This window comes from Thermobia domestica, chromosome 13 (assembly GCF_964235325.1).
Source record: "Thermobia domestica chromosome 13, izTheDome1.hap1.1, whole genome shotgun sequence".
NCBI lineage: Eukaryota > Metazoa > Arthropoda > Insecta > Zygentoma > Lepismatidae > Thermobia > Thermobia domestica.
Genome location: NC_137466.1, coordinates 134488813 through 134502185, shown reverse-complemented (window position 1 = coordinate 134502185; position 13373 = coordinate 134488813). Strand labels below are relative to the sequence as shown.

General features: G+C 35.8%; 1 protein-coding gene across 2 annotated transcripts in view; it reads right to left on the bottom strand.

Annotated features, from left to right (window-relative positions):
• zyd (sodium/potassium/calcium exchanger zydeco) overlaps window positions 1-13373 on the bottom strand; it is a 328654-nt gene that overhangs the window by 163676 nt on the left and 151605 nt on the right. The window contains exon 1 of one of the 2 annotated variants that reach the window (XM_081736517.1): window positions 10130-10666. The exons of the other annotated variant lie outside the window; for it this stretch is intronic. Within the exon in view, the coding sequence (XP_081592643.1) occupies window positions 10130-10145 (16 nt within the window). The 5' untranslated portion in view covers window positions 10146-10666. Of the gene's footprint in view, window positions 1-10129; window positions 10667-13373 lie in introns of those variants that run through there. 2 annotated transcript variants of the gene reach the window in all.

The window sequence follows — 13373 nt, the reverse complement described above, 5'->3', positions numbered from 1 at the left end:
ACGTATGGGCAAATCCTCTATTTTATAACATCCTTGGAATTAACCAAGCCCACACCATAGTGGATTTGTCCGATGAACGGTGTGTCTCGTGCTTCAAGGTTTTTGTATTTTTGCGAGTGATCAGGTGCATGGAGGTAGATTTATGTGGCTATAAGTTATTACAAAATAAGTGTATTAATATATTATTATTATCACATTTATTAGTATGTATGTTGCATACATTTATTAGTATGTATGCAACATAGGCGTATAGTTGCATTCGTGTTGCTACAAGCCGGTAGATAGCCATTCATACGTTGCAAGTCGTTCGACTGGTATCGGACAAAGTGGAATCGGGTGGTATCGGACATTACATTGGTAAATAAACTTGATGTTTTTAATGGTTTCTGACTTTTTCAAGAAACCATGGGAAAATACATGGCAGCTGGAATGAAGAAAATATAAGGTTGGCCATGGACAAAGTTATTTCCAAATAAATGGCACTACGTGCAGCCTGTGCTAGATGTAGTGTTCCTACGAGTACATTAGGAGGTTTAAAAAAAAAACTGCTGAGAAGGAAAGAAGCAATAGCTAAGCCTTGCTACTCGGATAACAAAGGCACGTTTAGTAGAACGTTTAATCGCGACCGAGAGGAAATACTATATAATCATGTAAAGACTTTGGATAGTCAACTAATGCCACTAAGCAAACCAGAATTATTAAAACTAACTTACAAACTTGCTGAAAAACTAAACATCATAATCTGCGGGAAGTCTTTTGATGAAGATTGGATATGCTGTAACATATATAAAGACTGGGTCCATTAACAATATGCCAATGTTGAAGACAAACTGTTTTATCATTGTCATTTGCGTCACAATAAAAAATAAGTGGAGATGAGACTAAGAAGTTTAAGATTGATGATTTACTTTTATTTGAGGCTGTGTTTCGAAGCCTAATAAAACTGTATTTTGTGCGTAAGAACTCCTGTAAGTAAACAACTAGCAATTGTAAGTTGTTCTGTTATTAAATTACTCCAAAAGACCGATTATCTATAGTTTTATGTTTGTCCGATACCACCGTCCACTTTTTAAGGACGCTAATTTGTATTATCTTTGATTTTTTTTTTTTTTTTTTTTTTTTTTTTTTTTTTTTTTTTACAAAAATAAATATTATTAGTTTCTACCTGTCAAGTCACCTTTTACATGTTTGTGTATAAAATACCAAGGTATCATTTTGTGCATTAAGTAATTGGATATAGGTATTTTTCAGCCTGACAGACTAAAAGGTGTCCGATACCAGACGACCTTCCCCTATAGTTTATTAAGAAAGTGTTACAACTGTACGACGAGGCACGAAGTATTTTTTTTTTTTGGGGGGGGGGCTCAGTTTTCCGTAAACCTCCAACGTGGGTGCGCTCTTGAACAGCAACAATTTGCATTGTCGTAAGTTAGTAATCAGTGATTTATGGAATCATTATGCTTCATAGCTGCTGATAACATTCTTGCTGAAGTACGACAAACAATAATTGTGTGTTTTCGCCTGCTGAGCAGTGATCCATCATCACAGTTCACACAACAGCAGGTGACTAATAGTTCCTATATCTTCGGAAACCTTGCAACATATAGGCCTATATACCGTACTGAACGTGTTACTTACAACATTTTACGTCATGCATATGACACATTAACTAGTTTTGCAGTATTTCAACAGACTTTTAAAATACCGTAAAACGTTATGCAAGCATACTACTGCCAACTAGCCATTAGTCCAGGAACTTTAGCATTTTTCTTCGGAAAAATTAGAAGCTAAGGTTTTTCTTCACAAAAACGTTCATTAGGTCATTCTAAATGACATATCAAAAGTCCCCGACTTTCTGATGTACGCTTCCCCTTTTTTCGGGGAGTGGAAGTGGGGGAGGAAAACGCAATTTAAAATACAATCAAATTCAGCTTATTTGTATGTTAACCTAAATATTCCGAATAAAAAAAAATTACCTGGAACGCTTAGCACATTTGCTCGTAAATGTTTCACAGGAAGTCCCAAAGAATATCGGGTCGGGTTTCGGAAATATGACGTCATCAAAATGGCCGACACCAGAATTTGTAGTGTTTTGTGGGAATGGTTATAACTTTCCGCAGAATAGTGGTAAAACCGTCGTTTTTGTTTCAGATTGAAGATAATTAATTACCAATTGTACGGAATGAAACATGCTTCTGTATCGTTAATTTCTTTCGAGATACAATAACAAAAAAACTAATTTTTGAGTACCTGGTTTTAAGTGTAAATGCAAATAACTCAGCAATCATAAAATATTTCAAAATATATCTTCAAATAAAGGTTGTAGGGCATTATAAAGTATTTCCAACGGTACCTGTACCTGAATTTTTTTTTGAAATGTAAGGAAGGTATGCTGTTTTATTTAATAGACCGACTCTTGTAAAGACAATATAAGCCTACTTTAAAAAAAATGGAAAAAATTGGATATAAGATTCAATATCGCATTAGAATCCGTAAGACACACACCTCAGACACAGATACAAAAATGAGGATTTACAACGTTCGGCGATAGATTCTTATCGTTTGTAGAATGAGAAATGTAAAATTCAGAGTAATAATGAATAAGAAAAGTAAACTATTCAACTTACCTGAAATGGTTTACTTATGGAGTTCCTTCGATTAAAAATTTCTACGACATGTTTTAAATCTTGACGTTTTTGTAATAATTTCAAACAAGCTGATTTCCCCTTCTGAAAAATGGCAGATGTTCCATCACAGTTTGAAAAAGCATGTAGAAGTAAAATGTGATTTTTGCGTACACCTTCTAAACTCCTTGATGAGTAAATCTTCCACTCTGTCTTTCCTTTTCCTGGCTTCAAGAAAAAAATTCTAAATTCGGCGGAGTTCGAACTGTCATGATTACGAATAAATCAATATCCTCACCAACAATAACTGTAGAATTAGAATTAATTTTTGATATCGTGAGTGCGGTTTTTACAATGAGGACATCAGCATCATTCTCTGCTTGTTTGACATCAACATTAGCAACCTTGAATTTATCAGTGAGCAAACCAATCAACCTACTTTTGTTGTTTGCCTTGGCTCGTAGTCGCAACCATGTTTCCATCAATTTTAATTGTTTTTGATGCTGCTTTCGAGCACCGTCGAAGTTGCTCCATGCCTTTTACATTTTTCTGAGGATTACCATATCCATCAAATACGATGACAGTGTTTTGACCGAAGTGTTTTTCCACATATGCCACATATTTATCACAAATATCCATGAAAGAATCGTTTTGACGCCACACCACTCGATGAAGAAGGAACCCTCCATCAACGACGTAGTTTGCGTTTCCTAGATCAGGATGAACATTGGTCGGGTTGAAGATGTTGAATAAGGATGATTTCTTCGTTTTTCTTATTCCAGTTGCATCAAAAAGAGCCATTGGGTAAGGTTCCAGTTCGAAATTTAAACATGCTCGAAGGTCATCATCTGATCTTTTGATTACGCTGAATCGTTGAAACAACAACAGTGGATCGACAGGCACAGTAACATCATGTACCGTAAGGTGACTGTTCACTGTTTGAAGAGAAAGAACCCTATCAGTACGAGAATATTTTATGTCATGAAAATTGTCACCAACTTTTCCTTCCATCATGGTTGCTCCAATGTTCAATATTCAGTGCATCGTAGCAGTTTATCTTCTCCACATTACCTGTAACCCCTGTTGCTATAGACATGATCACTTGTACATTTGGGAAAGGGTTGTGGGCACTGAACCACTCTGATACTTTCCTAACATCTTCTTGGTCCCGTTTGATTCGAGATTCTCGGGCATTTACGTGCTGTTCTTCACTTGCAAACGAAATCCCACAAAAGTTTTCTAGTTCTTCAGAAATGTTGCTCGCACTTAACAAACCAACAACAAACTTAGTTAAAACATTCTGTTTTGTACTTCTTCCATGCACAAAGCCTCCTCGTACCTTTGAAGAGTTCATGAGTGACTGTTCTATTACCATATCTGTTGGAGTTCCACTAAAAATTTATCTGATCGCTTAACAGTGAAAAAGTTTGCAGTAAATTTTCTATAGATTTCTCCATCCATTATGTTCTCCAACTTTACCATGTCTTGTACAACCAAGTTGGCACTTTTAGCGTACAAAAAATGTCCTACGGCGTGGAAATACGGAATCATCCTCTTCACTGCATACAGATATGCCTTCCAGTCACCCATCCTCTCTGCTCCAATAAACTCTTTACGGATTAACACCATATCTAAATACTGGTCCCATAATTGTGCAGTTGGACTCTCCCTTTGAGCTGGTTTTAGTTACAAAAAAATGCAGATACAGATACCGTTGGAAAGGCTTTATAATGGTCTACAACCTTTATTTGAAGATATATTTTGAAATATTTTATGATTACTGAGCTATTTGCATTTACACTTAAAACCAGGTACTCAAAAATTAGTTTTTGGTTATTGTATCTCGAAAGAAATTAACGATACAGAAGCATGTTTCATTCCGTACAATTGGTAATTAATTATCTTCAATCTGAAACAAAAACGACGGTTTTACCACTATTCTGCGGAAAGTTATAGCCATTCCCACAAAACACTACAAATTCTGGTGTCGGCCATTTTGATGACGTCATATTTCCGAAACCCGACCCGATATTCTTTGGGACTTCCTGTGAAACATTTACGAGCAAATGTGCTAAGCGTTCCAGGTAATTTTTTTTTTTATTCGGAATATTTAGGTTAACATACAAATAAGCTGAATGTGATTGTATTTTAAATTGCGTTTTCCTCCCCCACTTCCACTCCCCGAAAAAAGGGGAAGCGTACGTCAGAAAGTCGGGGACTTTTGATATGTCATTTAGAATGACCTAATGAACGTTTTTGTGAAGAAAAACCTTAGCTTCTAATTTTTCCGAAGAAACACCCATTTTTTGACTAAAGTTCCTGGACTACATGTAGTTTGAACTTTTGCTGGGGAGTGTGGGCAAAATATGTTAAGTATTCCTTTGAAGATGATAGGGATAATAATGAAGTTCTTGTTCAGTGTCCTGGACCGCCCCTCCGTTTTTACTGCTTGGGAACGCTGCAAAATATTGAAAATCGAAAAATATGTCCCCTTTATGATAACCCTTGCCGATTTTTATGAACACGTCCTCCACTTGTATCTGTACATGGAGATTCATTCTCATATGCGAATGATGTGCTGTGTAGAGAGCGTAGGATCAGCTAGTTGAAAATTAATAGTCTGCACTCATTTCTGTTATGTCGTTTATTCGTAGATGTGCATTAATTACAGAACTTTTCAGTTAAGTACAAGCCTACCATCATGAAGTGTTTCTGTTGCAACAAATAGGTCTCTCGAATGAAACTGAGTTCTTAATATGCTCTTTGATCTAGTGAGGTTTCGTTAATTTTAACCAAATTACTTCTTAAGAGAAAGAGCAGTAGGCAAATTTCACTAATACTCATGCACTAAAACATATAATTACTACGATTTAATATTCTAATAGAGACACTTATAGATTTTATGTACAAAATCCTGTATGTAAACAAATACATGTTTTCTAGTGCGACAGATTATCTATTACATATCAAAATGAAAGGGAATATGTAACTTAATAACTCTTGAATCATCAGACAATTAGGTCATAATGGTCTGGATAATGTGTGCGTACATTTTAAATCATATATTTTGTCTCGACTGGAATTTCGAGACGTCGGTTTCTCGAAAACTTTCTTAGTAGTACCAGATGAGTCTTGAGATGGTATTTATAATAAAAATTGAAATGAATCTTTGAGTTTAACGTCCCACGTGCTGCCGGGTAGGCTAAAGGAGATTGATGAGAAATGAATGAAATGGTGGAATGAAGAAAGTGGGAGGAAACGGGAGATCCCCGAGGAAGCACACAGTTTTTCTACCCCACAAAGTTCACCTGGCGGGAGCTGGGATTGAACCCGGGACCCCATGCACCAGAGGTGAACACTCTACCATACTTTTAATACAGTCTGATAGATTTCCTTTCCCAATGCTTATGTTATCGTTTCCAGTATAAATTGGGCTTAAAGTCTGCATTTTACAACTGCAAGAGGGCGTCAGGCAGGCAATTGCTATCAAGAAACTCGCACTCGAAAGAAGTTTTCAGCAATTTTGTTCATCACACTGATTTGTTTAAAATAGTTAATATACAAGTAATTCACTAAAATTGTACACTATTTCACATTTTGGTTTCTGGAAAGAGCAGAATAAGAAAATAATAATTTGATTTAAAGCTACGACTGTTAATCAATAAGAATAAGAAATTATTATACGTACGTACAAATGTTTTCTACCATTGTTTCGCCCTAAAGAGTGATTTATAGACACCAAGCTGCCTCCTTGTAGAACTGCGTGTATGAAGACTCGAAAAGCTTTTAAATGTTTCCACTTGTTTCTGTGCTTAACGAGTAACGTTTGGCATTCTGATAATACTCTAATGTATAAAATTTAAACTCAAAAGCTAGTCTGATATCAATCGATACAAAACCACGCTTCATCATTGTTGATACTACCGTATTTAAAATGCTGTTTTCAAATGAATGTAACGAACTTTATACTACTTCCATGTTAATGTTAGTCCGTGTTGGATAGGCGCTTTAACAAAAGTATTAAGCACTTAAAAGCATACTCTAATCATTATTAGAGGTATCTATGTAGCTGCAGACCTTCAGATAAGTAGGTTTTTACACTTGCATTTCATATGAACACGCACAACATTATGACCTGAAATTGTTCAAATATTCATTTATTTTGTTTACGAACACAGTTCCAAATACAGCTAAATGCGAATTCACACTGGAACAAATACAGTATATGGGATAACAACGTAGTGCAATAATAATAATTAGAAATATAGGGCCTTGTTCTGACGGGTGATTAGTGTCATACTAATGAGTTCACCTTACATGTTTCCTGCAGTAGTCAGGCCTTTAGTATGACGCTAATCACACATCAAAACTACTCTGCATAAGGCTCATAAAGTCCAGAAAGTATTGACCCTTTTACTCACAAGGTGGCGTTACCGTAAAAAAAAGAAAAAATCTCAGGATATGAGTGGCAGCGGATCAGGTTTACCATCATTTGAGAGCTCGGTGGAAGCTAGTAAACTTAAGTGTGTAAATGTTAGACTTCTTATAAACACAACATGAGTGAACTTTCTTCAAAACTGTACTTTATTTCACAATTTGAGTTCGAACTTAACACCATGTAACTTCTACATTTGGGATCACATGAAGGGGCTGATATACTGCACACTGGTAGTATCTGTAGAAGAGCTTAGAGAGAGGGTATCATCGCAGCCCCCACCACATAAAGGCACGCTTTCATCGCGAGTGACAGTGACTGAAGTACGTCGCAGTCTATGTGCTTGCATACGCAACCAAGGGAACAATTCGAACTAGATTTTTAAGTTTATTTTTTATTTGTTTCATTAAACTGATCACTTTTCAATTTTTCCCATTTTTTTCTCTACACTGACAACAATCTCACGCGAGAAGGTTCCAGAACACAGGTCCCCATTCCGATTTACCTGTAATAAACACAGAAAACAACGTGCCCTGAGGGGCTCTAACCGCCTTCATTCGCTAGCGCTCGTTCGGCAATACTATGTGAATAAAACATTGAAGTTTGGTACAGAAAGGAACCAACCTAGCTACTTACCTATAAGGGGGGACCTGCGTCCTAGAACTTTCCTTTCTCATGCTCAAGTGAATTTATGAATCAAATTTAAATAAGTGCTACAGCGTGTTATTTCGTCATCTTATGCAGTTCTTTCGAACCCAAGACAACTATTCGGATCATTGGAAACTTTCAAACAATTGCCTGACTTTTATACTTATTATGCACTAAAAAATAAAATACCTTGCACTCATATTAATACAAGATTTAAAAGAAAAGTTGCAGTAGGACTTAGTATAGACATTCACTGGCGCAAATCCGGGGGAGTGAGGGGGACATGTCTCCAAATAATCCGATTTGAAATTTGTTTTTTGGGGGAGAAATGTGATGATTTGTCCGACTGCCACAAAGGAAAATGAGATGAAAGTGACGTCCCTTGCTGTATATTATACAACAAATTCACTTCAGAAATCAGATTAATCTACTGTAACGTGAGTCTCACTACCCCTTCTTCCCCGCCAGAATAAGCCTCAAATCTGGCCACGTCCCGATGTTGAAAACTCTGCTCCCCTGATCCTCCACAGTATATATTTTTTTTTAATTTCATAAATATTTTGAACATCGCTTAAAAAATTATGGGAACTGTCTACCCGCCTCCCCCAATGTTGAAGACAGATTTGCGCCGATGTAGACATTTAAACAAATACTCCTCGGTACTGCTTGGATTAAGTAGTCAGTGAAACCAATTTAAATGCCCGAAACTAATGTTTATGAAAAATATAGCCACCTTATGTCTGTCCACATGAAACCGTGGACATTGAACTAAATACTGCACTTTTTTCTTCGTTAATAATGCTTATATCTAATATTTATTCGTTACCTGTTTCCTTAAAACCTATTTCCTATTCGCAGGGCCGATGACAGTGATGGTTACATGATTTCTAAAGTAGAAGCTTTTCGTGAGGGAAGTCACATTAGTGAAAAATTAAAGTTTTATCGCTTCAAACCAGGGGAGATTTTAGGCTTTTAATTTAACTTAGCCCGCTCTTTTGCTCATGTATCAACATACACAATATTTTCATGGATAATGACTGTAGGAAATACTGATTGATGCTTTTAGGCATATAGTCTACATATAAATCATTCAATAATTATAACTTGAATTATTGAATAATAAATTGGTTTTGTTCCTTGTAGTAAATACATTACCTTCTTAAGGTTTATATTTTCCAATATTTTTGGGTAGACCTGGGCTTGACCCCCTAAAGCTGCTTCCGCTTCAAACTAAGGCAATAAATGTTATCTAATGTATTAACTGTCGTATGCAATAATTAGTTCATTAAGGGAGTTTTCTTCTTTTAGTTTTAAGCGCAAAAAGAAAAGAAATATAGGTGTGATTTCCTTTAGAAGCCACCTCTGTTCAAAAGATTTCTCACGTGTGAGTAATAGGTAGCACTGTGAATGTTTGGTAACACACAATGCGCATGTGAACGGAGGTATGGATTTCCCTACCGACGTACCCTGAAATTATCACTAGTCGGTGAAGTGGTCCTGTAATTCAACTCTCCTGGAGGCGAGATAAAGTGGTGAGAAACTGTCTATACTGTAAAGATTGGTCTTGCATGATGATTGTACAACTGCATCGGATTCAATCCCCGGTCGTGGTTCTGAGACCTCGTCCTTCATAGCCTCGATTTTGCATACGGACGAAAAACAAAACTCAAACGCATAATTTTATTCTCTATTACTATATATATATATATATATATATATATATATATATATATATATATATATATATATATATATATATATATATATATATATATATATATATGTTTGGTATTTCAGGTAGGCCTACTTATGATAAGAGGGTACTAATTGAACATCGGCGTTTATTTGTTCAAGAAAATTGAAAAATCTCAAGAATTTCCTCAACGTGCATCGTTATGATTATACTAACAACGGCTGATAAAATGGCTATAAATGGTAACATAAAATCTACATAAATAGGCCTACATACTGTAGCTATCGTCTAGACATATTTGAAAAAAAAAAGAAATATTTATTAGTGTTTAAATCAATGTTGATTATTTTCTTTTCACAAATACATTTAGACGAGAAAATTGACTTTTATTGAAAGAATATTGACTTAAACATGTGAATCAATCTCTGTAATGAAACCAGACTCGGTTTTTGTGTACGGTACGTGGGATTCGTAACCTACTACCTTACTGAGTTTTCCCGTCAACCCTTTTGAACCACGGCGGACCACTCTATTTCTGTCAAACTAGGTTAGTGACCTTACTTATATGATGTGAATCGAATAGAACCAGCTTTCCGACAGAAGCTTTGACAGTTCCTAACGAAATGGGCCTTGATACTTTGAAAACTTCGACTTTTCTTACTTACTTATTTATATATATTTTAAAAGCACTAATTATCTCAATTATTAGAAAGTTAAAATTTTACTCACATCCGTGTGTACACATGTTGTTCTCAGTGATTTGATGTCTAGAGACATTGAACTAGAATGCCAGCTGAGATCTATAGCGTCTGACGTCGATGGCCATTCACTTATTCACTGATAAAAACATTTCTTTTGCATGACACAACACCAATCAATCGAGAAATCAACTGAAAAGTTTTTTTTTTTTATTTGTAGTAAGTGAAGCAAGTAAGTGGCTATGAGAGTTACCAGTGCTTTGATTCATTTACTTCACAGACTAAGATTTTCCATCCAACGTCAGCACGGCACACACACACCAACAGCAGTCAGCTGATACGATATTGTTTTTGTCCTGTAGTTCCGAAGGTGAGCGCGCACAATAACATACAAACTTACACACACAAATGCAGTACACCGAACGCGTACAACAAAAGTACTCTGACTCTTACTTTTCCGATACAAACTTCTTATTACATTAAATTTCTCCTCCTTTAAAACTATCTACCTGCCATTATTTCCGCCCCTACTTCACATTACCGCTCCTCGCATTCTATCGGATCTATTGTCTGTTACGTCATTCAAGGATAAATATAAACATCGTTACTTGCCTTCTTCTTCTTAGCCGGCCTGGCGAGCATTGGTTATTTCACTTCGCTTTTGTTTTTGCACAGTCTCGAACCGATGACCTCGCTTGTACTATCTCAAATAATAGAACACCCCACACATAAATACTAATCTAGCACACTAATGAGAAGCACGTCATCTGTAATAAGTGGCTGCGTCCCTGAACATCTTCAATATAGACTTCAGTTGTTGAGAAATGTTACGTAAAACAAAATGTGAATACTTCCTTCCTCCACGTGATGTGTCCCTATAGTAACAGCTTGACTCGTTTTGTTGTCTTGTTTTGTCACTACGTATACAAGTTCACTTGTTTGCTCTTTCCGTTTGCATATTTTTCAGTTGCATAGCTTGCTGCTGCTCTGACTGATGTAGTAGTTGCCAATAAACTGGGAAAAGTTAATGACTGTTACGGTCACATACCGCATATAATGTTATCATTTATTTACTTTTCAATGTGTATTCGCTACGACTTACGTAGCCTTTTCTTTTAACGTGTTTTCAAGGTGCAAGATTAATAGGAACATGCTAAAGCCAAACATCCTACTATTTCACGGAAAATTTTCATTTAGGGCTGTGGTCTTCAATCTTTTTCCTTTAGCGGGCCACTGTCACATTTCGTAAAACAGTGGCGAGCCGCACGGATCTGGTCAGGTCCATAAAAGCTGGCGCAGTATAACGTAATTCCTATACGATTCAGTACATATACATTTACTGTACATTTTTTTGGACTAAACATAAATGCACATGAATGAAAAGAGTGTTATAATATTTTGCTGAGTATTGGACACTTTGATAATCTTTGTTATTCATTAGTTTCAAATACAAAATGTAACCGTTAAAAAGAACATCAAATTCTGAATTAATATTAATTTTGTCATAACATTTATGTAAGAAGTGTACCTGGTAGCAATCAGCACAATACAATTTTTTCATGTTACTGATTTGTTAAAGTTAAAAATTGTCTTTTCACACGCACACACATATACAAATGTCATTTTAACTTTCAGTGAGAACATTGTTAACTGCATTTTTTTCACTACCATGTCAATATTTGTTTTGAAATTGGATTATGCTACTCGCATATAGTTTTCAAGATGCGTGTTGCTGAGTCGACTCCTTACCTTTTTCACATTCCTCTTAGAAAAGAGCTGCTCATGCACATACTCGTAAATGGTACCGAATAGTGATGCAGTAAAAAGGGCATAATTGTATAATGCCGAGAGTTCTGTTTCTGTCACATATTTAGACTATTAAATTTTTCTTTGAATTCAGTAAGTTACATTTGCATGTTACCTCGGACATTTTAGCATCTACAATGAAAAGGGTGGAGAATATTTGAAGCATGCTGGTATGTGACCAAGCATTTAGAAATCTTGTGGCGAGCTTAGACCTTAACGCTGGGGTAGCTTAAGTATACGTTATCTTGAAACAATTGTGAAAGCGCTTGAAAATGTGTGAGATCACCATTTCTAAGCTGATTCTCCCACAAGTATAATTTGGATTCAAAAGCTTCCATAATCATAGAGGTGGTTTCCAAATTGTTCTTCTCTCGTCGAGTCTGATATTCAAATCGTTGAAGTGCATTGTAATATCTCTGAGACAAGCAAAATTAGCCATCCATTCCGGATCACTGAACTGTTCAATTGTCATCTTTACTAGCCATGAATTCACTAAGCATTTTATCTAGAATAAGACAACGAATTCTGTATAGTAGAACACGTTGTCTGTAGTCCAATCATCGGTTGACTGGCTGTCGTTCAATGAAGTTCACAATTTTAACAACGTCCTTCATAAAATCTCTGAAACCCACACCTTTGGCATACAAATTTTCCTGATGTAGGATGCAATGATCGGATACCATCTTTTTTTCCCAATGTAGTTTGTTCTGAATTATCACTTATAAATGTGAGCTGCTGGCCACATAGTTTCTTCTTCAAATAGACAAATTTGTCCAAGTGAAAATGTCCTTGGACTTCTGCAAATTGGGACTCTTGTCTTGTTTCATAATGTCTCTTTAGATTGTATTCCTTCACAGAAAACAGTGATTTATTACACATTAAACAAACAGGATTATGTTTCGCGTTCACAAAAAATACATGTTTGTTCATTTTCCTTGAAAAACTACGTTCGTCTATAATCTTGTTTTTTGCCAGAGCCAGCCATTGTTGTATAACTGCGCGAAAAGAAATTGCTTATGAATGTCCTTAGATTTAGAATTAATTAATTTGGAATATCACAACGATCTTTGGTTCTACTTATTCTAAAAAGATAAAATAGACACAATATGATCTGATACCGGAACAATTACACCCCGAAAGAAATACCACCAATTCAGTTTTAATGTTTTAAAAAATTGTAAATATAAAGTCATTTCTGAAGGGGCATCCTCCTCTCCCTGTCTCAAATCAGTTTGAGCACTTCCCTACAGCATAAATGTTGAAAAGGAGGAAGAAAAATCAAAATGTCTTTAGAAGCTAATAATAAGGTAAGCTATCAGAAAAAAAAATCCCCTCATGTCTGTAAAGAAATTTTATAAGACTCTTCTTCAAGAATGTGAAAAAGCACCCATAAGACAAACTCCTAGGGGAGTCATTCCATGTCAAATCACCTAGAGCACTGTGCTTCAATGTCTCATATTCTCTTCAAA